Here is a 20,192-nt window from a genome sequence, read left to right as displayed (position 1 = left end):
GTCTAATTCTTCCTCATCATTTTTGAGACTAGCTCTGAGCTATGACTTAACACAGGAAGAGATAAGCTCACAAAAAATCTCCTTCCTCAGAGACAACAGTGGTGACCACACCTCCCCGGGTAATCAGGTCAGTTCTGCCTTAATGTCCGCTGTCCAGGCACAGTCTTTAACACTGCCCTCTTATTTGCTCCAACATCTCTCAATCCGGACAATCAACTATCTACAGCTCACCCTACAAATAAGTCTAATTTTCCCCCCAGATTAAGTCCCCTTTCTACATACTCATCTCTTGATTTACAGATTGGGCTCCCTAGGCTTTCTTTCTTTTTATTTATTTTTATTTATTTACATAAGAAATACATTTTATTTATATAATATTATAAATATCTTTTATTTATTTCTTTTTATTTATTTACATAACTATACTGGAAGGGTAGAGAGAAAACATTAAGAGATCGTCTATCTGATGGTTCACTCCCCATATGCCCAAACAGCTAGGCCTGGACAGCCTGAAGCCAGGAACCCAGAACTCCACCCAGGCCTCCCATATGGGTAGCAGGGATCCAACCACTTGAGCCATCATCTGCTGCCTCCCAGGGAGCACGTTAACAGGAGGCTGGATCAGAAGCAGAGGGGCCGGGACTTAAACCAGGCACTTCAATGAGGGATGCAGGCATCCCAAGTTGTTCCTCACTTGGCTTCTGCTTTACTGGAGTGTTTCCCTGGAAGACTGCAGGACAAAGCTGCTCCAAAGAATCCAGAGTTTGGAAGGACGCTACCCTAGGTGCACGAGTCCAGGTGCCGCTGCCCAGAGCCCAGGACAGCGCTGCACCTGCTTGCGAGGAAGCCTCTTCCACAATGCAGGCCTCCTGCGGAGCAGAGCTCCCCAGTCTTCCCCAAACAGCCCAGCCGTGGAGAGGAACTCAGGCCAACAAGGGCACCGAAGCAGACTTCTGCTTCCATAAACTGTCTGGGAAGTTTTTATTTTTTTTTTTTAAAGATTTATTTTATTTATTTGAAAGGCAGAGTGGGGTAGGGGAGAGACACAGAGAAAATCTTCCATCCACTGGTTCACTCCACAAATGGCCGCAACGGCTAAGGCTGGGCCAGACCGAAGCTAGGAACCAGCAGTTTCCGGGTCTCCCACAAGGGTGCAGGGACATGAGAACTTGTGTCATCCTCCACTGCTTCCCCATGTGCATTAGCAGGGAGTTGGATCGGAAGTGGGGCAGCTGGAACTGTAACTGGCACCCACAGGGGATGCTGGCATCGCAGGCAGCGGCTTTACCCACTGTGCCACAACGCTGGCCCTTAAGTTTGGTCGTAAAATTGCTGAGGACGTCTTATTCTAATCAGAAACGTATCAGAACTCTTGTCTCAGAGCACAACAGGTGCTTGAGGAAGACAGGCCACGTTTATCCCAAGGCTCCATGTGATCTCAGGAATCCCCAACTGAGAGGCAGGGCTCTAAAGGGCCCCTTAGAGTAGCAGCGCCTCGTGTACTGGGGAATGGCGCAAAGTTAACAGCCACTGCAGGGCCGTGCAAGGAAGAAAACCGAGAAGCTCAGTGTCTGAATGTCGTAACAGGGACCATAAGATGTCTCTCGGGTCACTGATTTTACCAGTTTGTCTGTGTATTATTTGGAACTTCAGCGAAATCCTTCCTCTCTAGCCCTCATTGGACAACTCAGTTTCGAGCTGAAAAAGTCACAGCATGGTGCTGTCTACTGAGTACTCACCATCACTTGCTCCTTCACATTTCTGACTTTGTTGTCAAGCTCCTTCTGCTTGTCTAACATCACGGTGCTCTGAATATTCCCCGACTGGGCCTGTAACGGGAAGTACGTGGTGAACAGCCAGCATGGACTCGTATGCACTGTTGTACCCTGAAGTCCAATCCAGACCTTGTGCCCCACCTACCACCCACACCTTACAAAACATTACTGTTGCCCACACGCATGTCAACAGGAAGCAGCTCAGCTCCTGAGGCCCTGGACAAGGCTGGAAAACTGTGCACGAGGCCACCAGAGAGACGAGGGTCGGTTCATGCCTAACACGCAAAGTTTTTCTAGAAGCTTCCATGAAGTCATACAGTTGCATGGTACTACACAGAAAACTTATTTCAGGGTTTCTGAAGTTCTGTACACAGTTCTGAAGTTCTGTCTACAAGGCTTGCAATTAAAAATGTGGTCTTCACGCTAGCCCCATCTTAACCACCTTCAGAGCTTGCTGGACATGTGGACTCATAGGTCATAACCTGATTACAAAATCAGAAACCCCATCCCAACACGCTCTCAAGTGGTTCACACTGAACCTGAAAAGTACCCCATCAAGGGCTTTGCAGAATACTGGATACAAAGAAGTCAGCAATGAATGCAAATCAAGTCTTTCCCAGGAGTACTTGGCCCTCTGACGGTCACAACTCAGATGGGGCAGTGTCTGTTCATCACTGAGGCGGACTCTGATTGATCCATTTATTACACACTCACTAGGCACGAAGTGAGCATTGGGCATCATTCTGGGGCCAGGAGTTTGAGTGGTAAATGACAGTCGCTGTTCAAACACAGACCCCATTCCAGAGGAAGGCTTTTTGTTTCAGGATAAATCCCCTGGACAGTAGAAACTGTGCCTGCCATCCTTGCTTACACAAAGCCCGACAGAGCACAAGCTCCGGGTGGGTGTCTTTATGAGAGGTACTCAAAAAGTTCATGGAAAATTGTGAAGAAAACGACATACGCGTGGATGTCAAAATTTCTTGCACCAAGATAAACAACTTTTAATTCCATTCTTCCGTAAGCTTTCTAAAGTATACTCATAGACCCAAAACTTATCGATCTTTTCTCTTTTTGTGATATCTGGTTTTCCCTCTTTCCCTCCTGACAGACTACAAAGGAGGTCACCCATGTTTTCTCCTGGAACATGCATAGATCTCTGATACATCAGAAGTTTATTCTTGTGTTTGGTGTGACGTATGGGTCTAGTTTAACTTTCAGTTAGTTATTCATTTTTCTTATCCACAATTAGTGGACAGTACTTATTTGAGCTCTGAGCTACTGCCTTTATCATATAAATTCCATAGGAATCTAAAATCACTTCTACCAGATTTTTCTCTTCTTTCCTTTTGGTATCTGTTCAGTAGCATGAACCTCTAAGCCATGTTTATTATTATAGGGGATAGGACTAGTGCCATTTCTTTGCTCTACATTTTTCAAGAATTTTGTTGCTATTCTTGCAAGTTGTTTTTTTTTTTTCCCCAAAGGGATTTCAGAATTAATTTGTACTGCTGCCACTTGCAATGCCAGCGTCCCATATGGGCACCAGTTCAAGTTCTGGCTGCTCCTCTTCTGATCCAGCTCTCTGCTATGGCCTGGGAAAGCAGTGGAGGATGGCCCACGTGCTTGGGCCCCTGCACCCACATGGGAGACCAGGAAGAAGCTCCTGACTTCGGATCAGCCCAGCTCCAGTCCTTGCAGCCATCTGGGGAGTGAAGCAGCAGATGGAAGACCCCTTCCTCTCTCTGCCCCTGCCTCTCTGTAACTCTGCCTTTCAAATAAATAATTTTTTAAAGAAGAAGGTTTATGCAAGGATTATTAAAACTATCATCAAAAAATCTTGGTACTTGGTAGAGGAGCTGTGGCACAGCAGGTTAAGCCACCACTTGGGGTGCCTGCATCCAGTATCTGAGTACCTGGTTCAAGTCCCAGCTACTCCATGTTCTTGATGTAACTCTCTGCTAATGCATGTGGGAGGCAGTGGAAGACAGCCCAGGTATTTAGGTTCCTGCCGCCCATGTAAGAGACCCAGATGGACTTCCTGGCTCCTGGCTTCAATCTGGCCCAGCTCTAGCTGTCACAGGCATTTGGGGAATGAACCAGAGGATGGAAGAGCTCCCTGTTTTTTTTGTTTCTCCATCACTGGATCTTTCAAATAATAAATAATTCTTTTTTTAAAATATCGGTACTAGTAAAACACTGACTCATTCATGTTTCAGGTATCTTGAGTATTTAAAAAGTAGTTTAGTCATGTTGGCAACCAAGCCGGATTTTCCCACCAGCCTCTTCTGCTCCCCCAAACCTACTGTGCCCTGCAGAAACTCTGCTCCTGCCCCATTCGCTCTCTCCCCAGGTCAGTGAGCAGCACTGCCTCTCTCTAGGTGACCCAAGCCACAACTGATTTTCAAGCCACACTTGATTTTCTACTCCCTCTCCCACCCACATCTGATCCTTCCAACGCAGGCCCTCTTGGCACCATGCCCCAAACACGACCTGGTTCTACTTCTTTCCACCGCTGGCCTGCCAGTTTCCATGCCTGCTCCAGCACCAGAGACAGTCCTGAAGAAACAGCCCCATAACCTCCCTCAGTCCACCAAGCCCGCGCAGTGTCTCCATCGCACTTCACGCTGCCTGGGTGTCTTGCTCAATGTGTTGTCCCCCTGCTCACTAGGACTTAACTTCCATTAGATCAGGGTCCTGTTAACACCTGCTTCTAGAGATTCTCTCAATCGGATTTTCCCGTTTCCTGGGGCTATGGAAGCAGGGGGGCATTCACCACTGCCTTGACCTGGGCCTCAGTGAAGTCTGCAGAAGGGATGAATGCTTATTCATAATTGAAGTGTTCAGTTAGGAGAGAGGACCTGATTGAATCTCTGCGCATTTTCCAGAATCTTCCGCTCCTCCTTCAGACAGTTATAGATGATCATAGACATCTGTATGGGGTCTTCTTGAAAATTGTCCTAGATCAGTGGTTAGAATAAAAACAAATTAAAATCTGGAATGCTTAAACCATCGCATAGTATAAACTGATGTGAACTTATTTATATTTCTTGAGAAGCTTCATCTCTCATTTATTAAATTCTAGTTAAGTCCCCGTACCAGATGGCTTGGTTCAAGTCCCAGCTCCTCTATTTCCAATCCAAATTCCTGATAATGTGCATCCTAGGAGGCAGCAGATAATGGCTCAAGTGGTTGGGTCCCTGCCACCACACGGGAGACCCAGACTGAGTACTTGGCTCCTGGTTTCAGCCTGGCCCAGCACTCGCTATTGAGGGCATTTGGGGAGTGAACCAGTGGAATAAGATCTCTTTCCATCTGTTTCTCTCTCTCTGCCTCCCAAGTAAAATGAAAACAAATAACTTTCTAAAATTCTATGTAAGCTGAGGTGAGTGTTCGGCACAGCAGTAAAGATACCACTTGGGACACCCATACCCCATACCAAAGTTCCTTGTTCAAGTCCTGGCTCTGCTTCCAGCTTCCTGCTAACACACACCCTGGGAAGCAGCAGGTGATGCTTAAGCAGTTTGGTCCCTGTTACCCATATGGGAGAGTTCTAGGCTCCTAGTTTTGGCCTGCCTGTACCTGGCTATAACAGACATTCAGACAGGGAAGCAAAGATGAAAGATCTCTGTCTCTCTCTACCTTTCAAATGAATAATTTTATAAAATCATATATAAGCAATTTGGTTAAGAACAAAATGTTCCTTTGACAAATTATGAAAGAAATTGTTTTAACTTTCCAATTAAGCACAGTAAAGTATGTTTTAATTTAAAAATAAAGTATTCACAACAGTTCATATCATATTTTTATTGACATATCTTGGGGCCAGTGCTGTGGCATAGCAGGTAAAGCCACCACCTGCAAAGCCAGCATCCCATATGGATACTGGTTCCTGTCCTGGCAGCCCCACTTCCAATCTAGCTCCCTGCTAACATGCCTGAGAATACAGGAGAAGATGATGGTCCAAGTAATAGGGCCATTACACTCACGTGCATGACCTGGAAGTAGCTCTAGGTTCCTGGCTTTGGCCTGGCCCAGCCCTGGCTGTTGCAGCCACTTGGGGGGAATGAACCAGTAGATGCAAGATATCTCTGACTCTCCCTCTCCCTCTGTAACTCTTTCAAATAAATAAACAAATACATGTTTTTTTCATATCCTTCCATATTTCTTGAGGAAACAACACAAATGATACAGAAATTATGTTAGATTTCTCAGTTAATGTTATCCATTGGAATATGCTTTGAATTAGGTAAATAATATGTCTCAGTTATTGTTTTTATTGCCAAACCTAATCTGCAAAATACTGGTGATCATGGCTCTTTGTTTTTTGTTGTTGTTGTTTTTTTTTAAAGATTTATTTTATTTATTTGAAAGACAGAGTTACAGAGAGAGGTAGAGACAGAGAGAGGTCTTCCATCCAATGGTTCACTCCCCAGATGGCCACAATGGCTGGACCTACGCTGATTCGAAGCCAGGAGCCAGGAGCTTCTTCTGGGTCTCCCATGCGGGTGCAGGGTCCCAAGGACTTGGGCCATCTTCTACTGCTTTCCCAGGCCATTGCAGACAGCTGGATCGGAAGAGGAGCAGCCGGGACTAGAACCGGCACCCATATGGGATGCCGGTGCTTCAGGCCAGGGCTTTAACCTGCTGCGCCACAGCGCCAGCCCCCATGGCTCTTTCTAACAGGTACACTCAAGCAAAAACTGAATGGGAGGGCCAGTACTGTGGCATAGCGGATAAAGCCCCAGTCTGCAGTGCCAGCATCCCATATGGGCACCAGTTTGAGTCTCTTTTGCTCCACTTCCAATCCAGCTCTCTGTTATGGCCTAGGAAAGCAGTAGAAAATGGACCAAGTCCTTGGGCCCCTGCACCCACATGGGAGACCTGGAAGAAGCTCCTGGGTCCTGGCTTCGATCAGCCCAGCTCTGGCCGTTGTGGCCATCTGGGGAGTGAACCAGTGGATGGAAGACCTCTCTCTCTCTCTCTCTCTGCCTCTATGTAACTCGGCTTTTCAAATAAATAAATAAATATTAAAAAAAAAAAAAACTGAACGGGAGCAATTTCTGTAGTTAACCTGATTTTCCCACTCATCAAATCACAGCTACATTCACAAAGGGGAAAAGCTTCCAGCTATCTAATATGAAAAATCTGGCTATTATGTCCGAAACAAGAAAATGATAGCTTTCCTCCCATCAAAAGAAAAGAAATGCCGGCCTTCTGGTATAAGGAGCTAAGCCACTGCCTGCAACAGCAGCATCCCATAAGGGTGCCAGTGAGTCCCAACTGCTCCACTTCTGATCCAGCTCCCTGCTCATGCACCTGGGAAAGCAGTGGAAGATGTGGAAGATGGCTTAGGTCCTTGAGCCCCTGCACCCACGTGAGACCTAGATGAAGTTCTTGGCTCTTGACTTTGGCCTGGCCCAGCCCTGGATATTGTGGCCATTTGGAGAGTGATCCAGAAGATGAAAGATCTCTTGATCTTTCCCCCTCTGTCTGTAACTCTGACTTTCAAATAAATAAAACAAATCTTTTTTTAAAAAAAGATAAGAAATGAGGCTGGTATTGTGGCACAGCGGGTTAAGCTGCTGCCTACATTCCAGCATCCCATTTGGGCACCTGTTCGCATTCTGGCTGTTCTACTTCTGATCCAGCTCCTTGCTAATGTGCCTGTGACAGCAGCAGCAGATGGCCCAAGTTCTTGGGCCCCTGCACTCACATGGGAGACCTGGAAGAAGCTCTTGGCTCCTGGCTTCAGCCAGGCTCAGCCCTGGCCGTTGTGACCATTCGGATAGAGGATCTCTCTCTCTCTCTCTCTCCCTCTGTCTCATCCACTCTCTCTGTAACTCTTTAAAAAAAAAAAAAGGTTTATTTATTTATTTGAAAGAGTTACACAGAGAGAGGAGAGGCAGAGAGAGAGAGAGAGAGAGAGAGAGGTCTTCCATCTGCTGATTCACTGCCCAATTTGCCTCAACAGCTGGAGCTGTGCCAATCCAAAGCCAGGAGCCAGGAGCTTCTTCTGGATCTCCCACATGTGTTCAGGGGCCCAAGTACTTGGGCCATCTTCTACTGCTTTCCCAGGCCATAGCAGAGAGCTGGATTGGAAGTGGAGCAAAAGAGACTCAAACTGGTGCCCATATGGGATGCCAGCACTTCAGGACAGGGGGTTAACTCCCTGCGCCACAGCACTAGCCCCAACTAAATAAATCTTTAAAAAGAAAATAAGACAGATGATGCACAAATAATTATGGTAGGTAGGCAAGGGGAATGTGGGGAGTTTGTTTCAAGAACCCCTAAAACTTCACAGCATGTCCTCTCACGTCTGGATCTGCGTTTGGTTCTCTCTTCCAGAACAAGGCTACTCCACCAGAAGCAAGGCAAAGTGGAGTCCAGTTCCCAGAAGTCACTCCTTTGTGAACTAAGTCCTCATCTGTACACCGAGGACTTAGCCTGAGCACCACTGCTGCTGGGAGCTTGCACGTGTTACTGCAGCTCACAGCTCTGAGCGCACCGCTCCTTTCCATCACTTTAACGCTCCAGTAAAGCAGGGGTCGCATCACGTTCTCTCAGGACTGACACCTAACAGATGAAATATTTTAAGCCTGAAAATCTTTATGTTTATAAAACAAACTGGTACTTTGCTCAACGCTATGAAAATGGACCATCTCCATGACTGCTCTACACACCACTGAGTGTGTGCTCATTAGTACTTGCTGAACGGGGAAAACCCGGAGACTGCAGCTCAAGAAAGACGAGGGCGTACCTGAAGGTTCCGCTTGCTTTTCCTTATGTTATGCTGCAACAGAAAATTGTTCTCCAGAGAGAAGCGACTGTACTGATCGTCCAGCTGCGAGAGCAGGTCATGGAAGAGGATGGTGGCAAACGAAACATCATTGGCGGCGTGCTCCCTGGGGATTGAAAATGTCCGTGTTTCATTCCAGATGCTACTTAAGGCAGACAACACAAACACTGCTTTCTTTATGGCAATGACCGGAAAATGATTTTTTAGATGGCACTTTCTTCCTTGTAGCAGCAACTTAAACGGTTTTCCTGTACATGCAATTAAAGTGAAAAATTCTAGAACTTGAAGAGACTGGGCAGGAAACTGTTCATGGTGAACAGCTCCAAAGGAAAAACAAAACAAGAAACCAGAATCTTCATTGTCTATGTCAAATACTTTCAGCATGTTTACACCTTTCGCAGTCAGCAAATAGTACATTTTAAAATAGAATGCCTACTACCTCTCTTAAAACACATTTCCTTTTTCACTAGCCTTCTTGATATTTCTAATTAATATTTACCATAATTCAGCCTTAATCATTTCTTTAAATTACTTTCCATAGCCTGGATCCTGAGTTGGAAAATAACTGATGTCAGAGTTTTCTAAATTGCCCAAAGCAGTTAGGAGTACCTATCACAATTAAATTTGACAAAAATGCTTAATGGATGGTGTATTTAGTTTTGTAGAGACAAACCCCAGTTTTTAAACTTTTATGTGACAGATGGAATCTCTGGTCATTGATGAGATTTATCTTTGTGTAAATTTAGCTGCAACTCATTTAATAAACAAATACATTTTTAAAATTTATATATATATATATTTAAGTGATAAATAAAATTGTATATAGTTGTAGTTATGGTGTACCAAGTAATATTTCAGTGTGTGCATTCATTGTGTAATGCTCACAATCAAGTATATCCATCTCCTCACACATTTATCACCTCTCCATGGCAAAACATTCAAAATCTTTTCTTCTAGGTTTTTTGTTATTAGAGTTCACAGTACATTATTACCTATAATCATCCCATTATGCAACAGAACACCAGGATTTATTACTCCTACCTAACTGACACTTAGTATCTGTTGGCCAGTCTCTGGTAACCACCATCCTATTCTCAACTTCCATGAGATCAGTTTTAGATGACACATATGAGCAAGATCATGGTATTTGTGTCTGGATTCTTTCATTTAATATCACTGTCCCCTAGTTCCATCTGGGTTGTTGTAAATGACAGACTTCGTTCCTTTCTATGGCTGAATAGTATTCCATCGTGTTTAGACACATTTTCTTTATCCATCCTTCAGTTGAGAAGTTTCCACTATTGTGAGTTATGCTGCAATAAAACATGAGACTGCAGGTATCTCTTCAGCAGACTAACTTCATTTTCAATTAGATATATATTCCTAGTAGTGGAATCACATTATGGTTCTATTTTTGATTTTTGGGGAATCTCCATACTGTTTTCCATAATGGCCATGCTAATTTACATTCCCACCAATGGTGCAAGGATTCCCTTTCTCCACATCCCCATGAGCATTTGCTGTCTTTGTCTTTTTGATCATAGCTATGGTAACCGGAGGGAGGCAGTATCCCACTGTGGCTTGGATCTGCATTTCCCTGATGACTAGGAACGTCTTGCACCAAGTACTTCTGGAGTGTAGATAGACGTGTTCCTGTCTAGTGAGTTCTCCTTACCAGTCCTGATTTTCTAGCCACTGTGCCAGGTACTGTCGAATTTCCATGGGAAAACTGTCATCATAGAGCTGGTGAACCTGCTCCAGGAATTTAGAGTCGAGCTGCTGAAGCTCATACCACTGAGACATCCTGCAGGAAGAGAGCAACGTGTCACAGACGGAAGACTGCAGCTCTAAAGAAAGCCTTCTTTCTTCACACTCTTGTAAACATCTTAACCCCATACACAATCTGTCTCTGAAATATATCATTTAAATGCCTATATTCTAAACCACGTTTTTTAATTGAGTTTGAGGATCAACATTTTCTCCTTCTCCAGGAAACACATCTCCCGATCTTTGCTCAAATGTCAACACACAGCTTTCCCTCTCCACCGTATTTAAATCACAACCACCTCCCGCCTAAGAAACCACTCTCCACAGCACACACTGACCCACCAGGTACTTTATTATTTTGATTATGGTCTGATTTGACCACATGAAGGAAAAGATTTTAGGGGGAGAGGACTTTGTCTCCTGTTTTATCTCCAGAGCACACATACGAAGTACTCATAAAGACTTTGAAATGAGCCGGGGCGGGCATTTGGTACAACATTAAGACAGTCCTTGGGACACCCGCACCCCACACCGGAGCGTCTGGATTGGAGCCCCAGCTTCCTACAAATGTGCGCCCTGGAAGGCAGCAGACGGTGACCCTGCCCCTCGTGCGGGAGACCTGCACTGTGTTTCAGGCTCCTGGTTTCAGCTAGGCCCAGCACTGACGGCTGCAGGCATGTGGGGAGTGAATCAGTGGATAGAGAATCTTTTTCTATGTCTGAGTTTCAGATAAGCAAATTGTAAAAAATACAAATAAATCAATAGCTTGTAAGTAAAATAAACATTGTAAATGAATCTGCCTTTTTAGCAAACAAAAAATATAACACTTTATTTAGTTTTGCTTTATGATCACTGCAGAAGCTCTCCAAAAATCGTTCCCCAGCAAAATTACAGTACATGTGTGATTTACTCCAAGAACTTTTCACCCTCATTTTCTGCTCCATGGTTCCAGTGTGTCCCCTGGGGTTTCCTGCGTGTTGGCAGCTTGGTCCTCAGCATGATGATGTTGGGGGACCATATAGAACTTAAAAGAAGTGGGGCCTAGTGTAAGGCGATTGGGTCAGGGGTGCTTCCCTGAGAAGGAACTGATGCAATTCTCATGGGACTCTGGCTAGTTCCCCCAAGAGAATATAAAAATTACATTATCAAATGTAATTCAAAGGGAAAAAGTCACACTTATTTCTCTGGGTAACTGTTAAGTCAATTTTACTCTTCAATCTTAAAGAAGAAAAACTTCAACAAAAGCCTGATTAAGGAAGTCCTAAAATCCATTAGGACAATGAACAGCCTCACACGACCATTATATAATTTAGGATTTATAGCAGCCTTTGGCTAGCAACATTCAGAGTGGACACCAGTGAACCTTGTCCTGCCCGAGCCTGGGGGAAGGAGTGCACAGTTTCCAGAAAGGCATGGATCAGTGTGGATGCACACAGGTCCCTGAGTGTGCTAACGCCAGGCCTTGTCTACCCCACAAGTGTCTGACGACAGAGCTACTCACCTCACAAATACCAGCAGAAAGGGACCCGGGCCCACCCCATTTGTACACCTGCTGTGGCAATTTGATTTTTTGCTCCAGATGTATTTTACTTGAGCAGAAGTCTCCACACCTGAGGCTCTCTCCCTGCCTGCTAGGTGTCTACCAAGGATATCCCTAAAGCAAATATGTGGGCCTGGCCCCCGGTAGAGGCTGCAACCTCTTACTAGCCAAGTGAACCCTGGCAGCTTATTCCCTATCAACACGCTGGTTCTAGAAGCTGGGTGAGCTTGTACACCCACCACACCTGGCACAGAGCAGGGGAAGCAATAAATTCACATGAACAAACCCAGGCTCGATCTTATCTCCCTCAAAACCTGTTACCAAAGCAGAGTGGCATAACCATCCTCCAATTTCCTGGCCCAACCCCAAATTTGGGGCTGACACTTTCCTCTCTAGTCCCAAGATCTGCTGCCACCATGTTCCCAATCCAGCCTGTGCTGCACATGGATTTTTTTTTTTAACTTTTATTTAATGAATATAAATTTCCAAAGTACAGCTTATGGATTACAATGGCTTCCCCCCCATAACGTCCCTCCCACCCGCAACCCTCCCCTTTCCCACTCCCTCTCCCCTACAATTCACATCAAGCTTCATTTTTGATTCTCTTTATATACAGAAGATCAGTTTAGCATACATTAAGTAAAGATTTCAACAGTTTGCTCCCACACAGAAACATAAAGTGAAAAATAATAGATGATTTTTTAAATGATGATGAAATCAGAGCAGACCTATTGTCATGTTTAATCCCAGTGACAGTCAAGTTGGGAATTGATAATTTCTTTTTTTTTTTACAGAAGATCAGTTTAGTATACATTAAGTAAAGATTTCAACAGTTTGCACCCCCATAGAAACACAAAGTGAAATATATTGTTTGAGTACTCGTTATAGCATTAAATCTCAATGTACAGTACATTAAGGACAGAGATCCTACATGAGGAGTAAGTGCACAGTGATGCCTGTTGTTGACTTTACAAATTGACACTCCCATTTATGGCATCAGTAATCTCCCTATGCTCCAGTCATGAGTTTCCAAGGCTATGGAAGCCCTCTGAGTTCTCCGACTCTTATCTTGTTTAGACAAGGTCATAGTCAAAGTGGAGGTTCTCTCCTCCCTTCAGAGAAAGGTACCTCCTTCTTTGAAGACCTGTACTTTCCACTGGGATCTGACTCACAGAGATCTTTCATTTAGGTTTTGTGTTTTTTGTTTGTTTGTTTTTGTTTTTTTTGCCAGAGTGTCTTGGCTTTCCATGCCTGAAATACTCTCATGGGCTTTTCAGCCGGATCCGCATGCCTTAAGGGCTGATTCTGAGGCCAGAGGCTGCACATGGATTTGGACCACTTCTGTCTCCTGTGCAAAAATGATAGATCTGGGATGCAGTGGGTTGAGCTGCTGCCTGCGACACTGGCATCCCATAAGGATTCTGGTTTGAGCCCCGGCTGTTCCACTTCCTATCCAGCTCCCTAATGCACCTGGGAAAGCAGCAGAGGAGGTCCAAGTGTCTGCCACCCACACAAGAGACCCAGATGGAGGTCTAGGCTCCAGCTTTGGCCAGGGCCATTTCAACCATTAGGGAATGAATCAGTGATGGAAGATGTCTCTGTCTCTCTCCCTCTGTAACTCTGCCTTTCAAATATAGAAATCAATCTTTTTTAAAAAAAGATTTATTTATTTATTTGAAAGAGTTACACAGAGAGAGGCAGAGGCAGAGAGAGAGAGAGGTTTTCCATCCTCTGGTTCACTCTCCAGTTGGCCGCGACGGCCGGAGCTGCACCGACCCGAAGCCAGGAGCTTCCTCTGGGTCTCCCACAAGGGTGCAGGGGCCCAAGGACTTGGGCCATCTTCTACTGCTTTCCCAGACCATAGCAGAGAGCTGGATCAGAAGTGGAGCAGCCGGGTCTCGAACCAGCGCCCATATGGGATGCCAGCGCTTCAGGCCAGGGCTTTATCCTGCTGCGCCACAGCGTTAACCCGCTGTGCCACAGCGCTGGCATCCCATAGAAATCATATTAAAATCCCGCCAAAATCCACTACATTTGGCCATTCCTAGGCTGACTTCCACCCCAGCCCAATCCATCCATTCAACAAAGCAATGCAAATTATTTCCTGCTCAGTCCACTGCAACTCCTGCTCGCAAGGAGCCTTCCCACAAATTTCTCTCTCTCCATTGTACCAGGACTCAGGCTGGGTCCAAATATTGAGGCTCGCCCAGCAACAAGTGAGCCTCCTTGACCTCGGCCACGGTGCCTTCTGCAGCTCCAGGAGAGCTCTAGGAGACCATGAGCTCTCACACCGCCAGACCCCGCGGGAGGTAAGCTCCAGGGCTCTGCGAAGGGGTGCGGGGCCATTTCTCTTTTAACATCCTCTGGACCTCGGACAGGGACCCCTATATAGGACACGCTCAATTAACAGTCTGCTGAATTGCGATGCTGTATATTGCGGATGGCATTAGAAAGGTAAAGGCAAACTTTTTCCTGATCCCACAAGTTTGCATCCAGCATGCTCTTTAAATAGCGGTTCGCTGCACACTAGGATGCTCTGGAGGCGTATTTGTGCCCCATGAAAAGCAATTCCCTCTCTAATCTACACAAGCATGTCTACAGCGCTGGCAATGAAACATCTACATACCCACCGAGATTTGCGGGGTCTAAGTACCGCTTTAATACGGGGAAGATACTAAGCTCCTCCAGGCTGCAACACTCATACAGAGTCCAGAGCCGCGTTGCTGTGAACCGACCTGTCACTCCGTGTTCCAGCCAGGGCGCGAAGACTCAGTCAAAGCCGCAGCGACACACACCCGCGAGGTGCCAAGACTGTGCGGTCTCGCCTGCCTCCGCCGGCAGCGTCGATGCCACACGGCTCGCGGGAAGCCCAACTTCCTGCACAGAGTCGACGACGGTGTCTGCGTGGAAAGGAGCTGCAAGGAGGAAATCGAAGGTGACCAGGAAGGTGCAGGATCTCCGGGCGCACCTGTACTGCCCGCGCAACGCCTGGCAGGGGGTGCCGAGCCGGGCAGCGTCAACACCGGCAACAGGTGGCTCTGCTCGCATGAGGACACTGGGGACTCGCCCACAGATGAGCCAAACAGCCCATCCTCGCCCCGCTGTCCCGCGGCACTGCCCCGAGGGTCCCAGTCCCGGCGTGTCCCTTCCCCGGCACCTCACGCCCACTCACCCACTCCACGCGCAGGATCCGGCCCGGGTGAGCGGAGGCAAGGCGAAAAGCGGCCCCGCGCCGGGCCTGCCTATTAGCCTGAGCTCGGAGTGGGGTGTGTGCCGAGAGCACTTCCGCCTGCGGCCAGGGCGCTCTGCAGACCCTGCCCTGGAAAACGAAAGTATCCTGTGCGAGAAAAGGCCGCGCCGGCCGCCGGCCTCCTTCCGCCTGCGCCAATCAGCGGGCGACTGCCGCGCTCCGCCAATCGCACGCGGCTGTTCCGCGCGCGGCGCCGCCTCCCGCCGTAGGCCAGGGTTTCCGCGGGCTGGGGGGGCGGGGCCGGCGCGTGGGAGGCCCGAGGCGATGCTGGCTTCCGCGAGGCGGCGCGGCTGAGGCCGTGTTGACATAATCAGGTGGAAGCTGGGTTCGCCTAGGGGCCCGACTTTGGGGCGCCTTGCCTTCGCCCTCTCTCCGAGCGCCCAAGCTGAGGGCTGGGCTGGGCGGGGGCGTTGTCATTCCAGAAGCTGAGTCGAGCAGCTGCCCCGCTGTGTTGCCACATCCTGGCAACCTGACCGGTCGGGCCGGGTGACGCAGACTCTCGCCCTTGGCCACAAAGACACCGCTTCTCAATGCGGCTTCTTACCACGCTGGCATCCTTTCTCTATTGCTTCGCCCCCACTCTCAGTCCATTAAAGGTTCGGCATGGTCAGGGCCCAGATCTGGGTCTGCTCCTTCGCCCACCCTTACCTCACCCACACCACCCACGGATTCAGTTTGCTTCCAGCTGGAGGGCTCCACCCGCACCAGGCGCTCCACCGCGGAGCCCTGCAAACTCTGCTCAGAACAAAGTCCTCTTTCTCTCCAAGCCGCTTTTTCTAGAAATGGTGCCACGTGCTGAGGAAGTCACCTCCAACATGGCCTTCTCCCTCGCCCCTGCACTCGGTCCTCAGCCTTGCTGATTCTTCCTCCTAAACGTTTCCCAAGTGTCGCTTTTCTCCACCCTTCTGCACCCTGCCGCTGGGTTATTGTAGTAGATTCCCAAATGGCTGCCTGCTTCCACTCTTAGTCCCTTTCAATCTGTTAATCTGTGCTCTATACAGCAGTGTGAGAGTTGTTGTTTTTTTTTTTTTTTTTAAAAGATGGTGAGGCAGACCATGTCATTTGCCAACATGAGAAATCATACAATGGCTCTTCTTTGGTCTTAGAAAACTCAAATTTCTTTCTTATTTTTTTAAAGATTTTATTTATTTGAGAGGTAGAGTTACAGAGAGAGGGAGAGACAAAGAAAAAGGTCTTCCATCTGCTGGTTCACTCCCCAAATGGTCACACTGGCTGGCGCTGGGTGGATCCAAAGCCAGGAGCCAGGAGCTTCTTCCCGGTCTCCCACGTGGATGCAGGGACCCAAGTTCTTGGGCCATCTACTGCTTTCCCAGGCCACAGCAGCGAGCTGGATTGGAAGTGGAGCAGCTGGGACACCAACTGGCGCCCAGGCAGGTGGAGGCTTAGCCCATTACACCCCAGTGCCCACTCAACTTAAACATTTTTTTTAAAAGATGTATTTTATTTATTTGAAAGATGGAGTTACAGAGAGAAGTAGAGACAGAGAGAGAGGTCTTCCATCCACTGGTTCACTCCCCAGATGTCTGGAGCTGTGCTGATCCGAAGCCAGGAGCTTCTTCCGAGTCTCCCACATGAGTGCAGGGGCCCAAGGACCTGGGCCATCTTCTGTTGCTTTCCCAGGCCACAGCAGAGAGCAACTCAAACTTCTTAAAACAGCTGGTGAAGCCCTCCTTCACTATCACTTTCTCTAACCTCATCTTGTGCTGCTTTTGCCTTTGCTTATCTCATCAGTTTTGTCCTTCAAACTGGCCAAACTTTCCCCAAACTCCAGGCCTTCTCACCAGCAGTTCTGTCTTTGGAAAGCCCCTAAAGCCAACATTTCCCTTCCTTTCCCAGCTTCTTCACCAGCTGCTTCATCTTTGAAGTCCCGGCTTGAAATCCCAGCTTAAATGTCACTTCTGTAGGTAGGCATTGCGCAGGCCAGACTAGATCTTCTTGGAAGATATACCCATGAAACCAGTTGATTCGTTCCATGGTAAGTTGAATTTGAATCAAGCCTTGAACAATAAGGCAACTCCGGCTAGCGGAGGAATCTGAATAATTTCCCAGGGATGTGCACATGTGAGTATGTGCACTACAGTCTTTTCCTCTTTCCCCGTCTACTTTATCTTCTTGTCACACGTACACCCTCACAAAGCCAGTGCTGACCTGCTGACAACAGTGACCCTGGGACTGAAGGAGCAGTAAAGCTAACCTTCTGTATGCCCCGAGAGGCCAGGCCGTCCAGAGGGGCTCTTTCTGCTCTTCCCCATCTGAGCCAAGCAGCCAGCCAGTGGTCTGTTGTTCTCTGAAAAGAGCTGACTCTAGGAAGGGTAGATAATACATTAACATTTTCCCCCTAGTACTGTAATACTTGCACAAAGAATAACTTCACTGTTGATGGAGGAATTAAATAACCTTAAAACCTGCAAATAAGACCTTTTTCTTGGGGGCCCCAAACCCCAATTATTATGTTTCTATAGATGCTTCCTTCCCCATGTTTTCTCCTCCTTTGGTTTTCTACTGCTGGCAATACCCTGCCGTAGTCCTGCCTCCCTTTAGAACTGGAATGTGCTGGGAGACTATGGGTAGACTACCGTTGTCCTCTCTTTCCCCTCCAAGACATTTGCAAACTAAATCCCCTAAAACAACTGTTGATATAAGCATTCCCTACTAAAGCACCGTAACAGCCCTCACTGTATTAATGGTGAACACAAATGTTGTCTATGGGCCTGGCTCCTCCACACAGTGCCCTTCCCTTCCCAGGCTTGTCTCCCATTGTCCCATTGGCCAACTAAGCTCTCCTTCATGCTTTGTAAAATGTTTTACTTCTGCATTTATTTGAGAGGCAGACAGACACTGAGAGACAGAGACAGACAGAGAGCTTCCATCTACTGGTCTGCTTCCCAGATGCCTGCTGGAGCTGGGCCAGGCCAAAACCAGGAGCCAGAGACCTAATGCAAGTCTCCCATGTGGGTGGCAGGGACCCAATTGCTTGAGCCATCACAGCTTCCTCCCAGGGTCTGCCTTAGCAGAAAGCTAGGATTGGGAGTGCAACTGGCACTGGAACTCAGATACTCCAGTATGAAACGCAGATATCCTAACCGACATTTCAAATTCAAGGCCAAATGCTCTTTCCCCACCTCCCCACCATGCTTTTAATTTTCCAGTGTCTGACCCTTTGTAATTTTTCTGCCCCCTAATCTCTTTGCTTAACTAATTTTTATGAAACACAGCCCAAATCCTGAATCGTCCTAAGATCATCACAACCTATGGCCATCAATCTGGTGTCTGAAATAATATATATAAATGTCTCTTGATTTTACAATAACCACCCACTCTCTTACATGATGGTTTTTGGAGTAGTCAAGCCTCATTTCTCCAAGCTTCTAAGTTCCTGGAGGGTAAACTATGTGTGTTTTATAACTGTGACTATTTCATGTATTGACTGGTTGTAAAAGCAGTCAAACCCAAAACAAACCAGAAACCTAGAGGTGCAGAAAGTACTAGATCCAAATATGGGACAGCTGTCTTAGAATAGTCAGCTTGGGAAACTGGATCTCCAGACGAACAATGTCAAATTTCCAGAAGACCCAGACCTAGAGAAAGGAGTGAATGCTGTTTCGGATTCACTATTTTTTTCAAGTCTTTTTCTTCCCCTTTATTCTCCGTGGGCTGACTCAGGTGCTGGTAGCTGACTTGCTCTGGCCAAAGGAATGTGATATCCATGCCTCTGTTGCTTGTGCTTGGTGATTAACCTTGCCCGTGGGCTGGTTTCTTGTGCCACCAGATGGTACGCCTCCAGACTGAGTCCTGAAGAAATGTGTGAAGTCCCCTTGAACTTACCACCTGCAGCAGAATCGCTGTAGCCCCCCAACCCACAGACCCTTGAGTACAAAGCACGTGTGTTTGCTGTATGTCAGCAGAATCTGCCCTCTGCCACAGAAGTAGCTAATTCACAGGTGACAGAATCCCAGTTCTAACTTATCTTAACAGGCTAGAATGCTGCTGGGCTGACACCAACTGGGTGAAATTTAAAACAATAAATGCAAAGACTTGTACAGAATTGAAAAGAGCAACAAATGTTAGGGTTCTCGATGTTACTAGCCATTGATCAGAAACAGCAAATAAGATGGTAGTTGCTACACTCCACTCCTGAATGGAGTCTAGTCCAACTAGACTCCAGGGTGGTAAGGAGTCTGGAAACCACACCATGTGGTGAGTCACTGAAGGCACTGGGGTCACTCACAGATTGACGTAAAGTTACAGCGGAAACCATTTCAGACTTCCTATGTGGGGGAAATTCATTTTTGCCTGGAGAAAAGAAGACAGTACCATTCCTATTCTTCAGTCTCTCCTTTCATTCCCTGATCCCCCCAGTTGTATTTATTTAGAAATACCTGTCTTCTTGTGCAAAGCATTAAAACAGCTTATTAAAAAAAATGTTTCCCAGGACTGGACATACAAATACAAGAAGGCTTCAAAAAGCTCAAGAAAAATGTGCATTATCATTTAATTCTGCTTTTCCATGACTCTTTGGAAGCCCCTTTGTGCAAAGAATCCAATGGGTCCAACAAGCTGAGACAAAAAGATAGATACTGTCAACCACATCCTTTCCATTATATGAAATTAGCAAGGATCTCCTGGTAGATTATTTTCCGTAATGGTCACGTTATTCCCTTCTTTGTTATCTACCCCTTTGCAATGTGACTCTGTAACTTCATTCAGACAGAGGTAGGATTATTTCCCCAGTCCTTAAATCTAGGTTGAGGGACCAGCATTGTGGTGTAGCAGATTAACCTGCCGCCTGTGGTGCCAGCATCCCATATGACTACCAGTTCAAGTCCCAGTTGCTCCACTTCCTATCCAGTTCCCTGCTAATACACCTGGGAAAGCAGCAGAAGATGGCCCAAGTACTTGGGTACCTGCCATCCATGTGGGAGACCCACGTGGAGTTCCTGGCTCCTGGCCCAGGCCTGGCCCACGCCTGGCCGTTGCAGCTATTTGTGGAGTGAACCAGCAGATGGAAGATACTCTGTGTGTGTGTGGGGCGGGGGGGTCTCC

The 20,192-nt window shown here is 47.0% G+C and overlaps 1 protein-coding gene across 3 annotated transcripts in view; it reads right to left on the bottom strand.

The window, feature by feature from the left end:
• STAT1 (signal transducer and activator of transcription 1) overlaps positions 1-15,199 on the bottom strand; it is a 44,049-nt gene extending 28,850 nt beyond the window's left edge. For 2 of the 3 annotated variants that reach the window (XM_008258841.5, XM_089330174.1), the window contains exons 1-6: positions 15,051-15,199; positions 14,614-14,793; positions 10,247-10,375; positions 8,533-8,677; positions 4,634-4,732; positions 1,740-1,829 (exon numbers count right to left, since the gene is read on the bottom strand). In XM_008258841.5, the coding sequence (XP_008257063.1) occupies positions 1,740-1,829; positions 4,634-4,732; positions 8,533-8,677; positions 10,247-10,374 (462 nt within the window). In that variant the 5' untranslated portion in view covers position 10,375; positions 14,614-14,793; positions 15,051-15,199. Of the gene's footprint in view, positions 1-1,739; positions 1,830-4,633; positions 4,733-8,532; positions 8,678-10,246; positions 10,376-14,508; positions 14,794-15,050 lie in introns of all 3 variants that reach the window. The other variant, XM_002712346.6, reaches the window with a different exon arrangement.
• Positions 15,200-20,192: the final 4,993 nt, after the last annotated feature.

This window comes from Oryctolagus cuniculus, chromosome 3 (genome assembly GCF_051225735.1).
Source record: "Oryctolagus cuniculus isolate XC-2025 breed Fujian yellow rabbit chromosome 3, ASM5122573v1, whole genome shotgun sequence".
Classification (NCBI taxonomy): Eukaryota; Metazoa; Chordata; class Mammalia; order Lagomorpha; family Leporidae; genus Oryctolagus; species Oryctolagus cuniculus.
The sequence above is the reverse complement of the archived record's forward strand: the minus strand, read 5'-3'. Positions and strand labels throughout refer to the sequence as shown.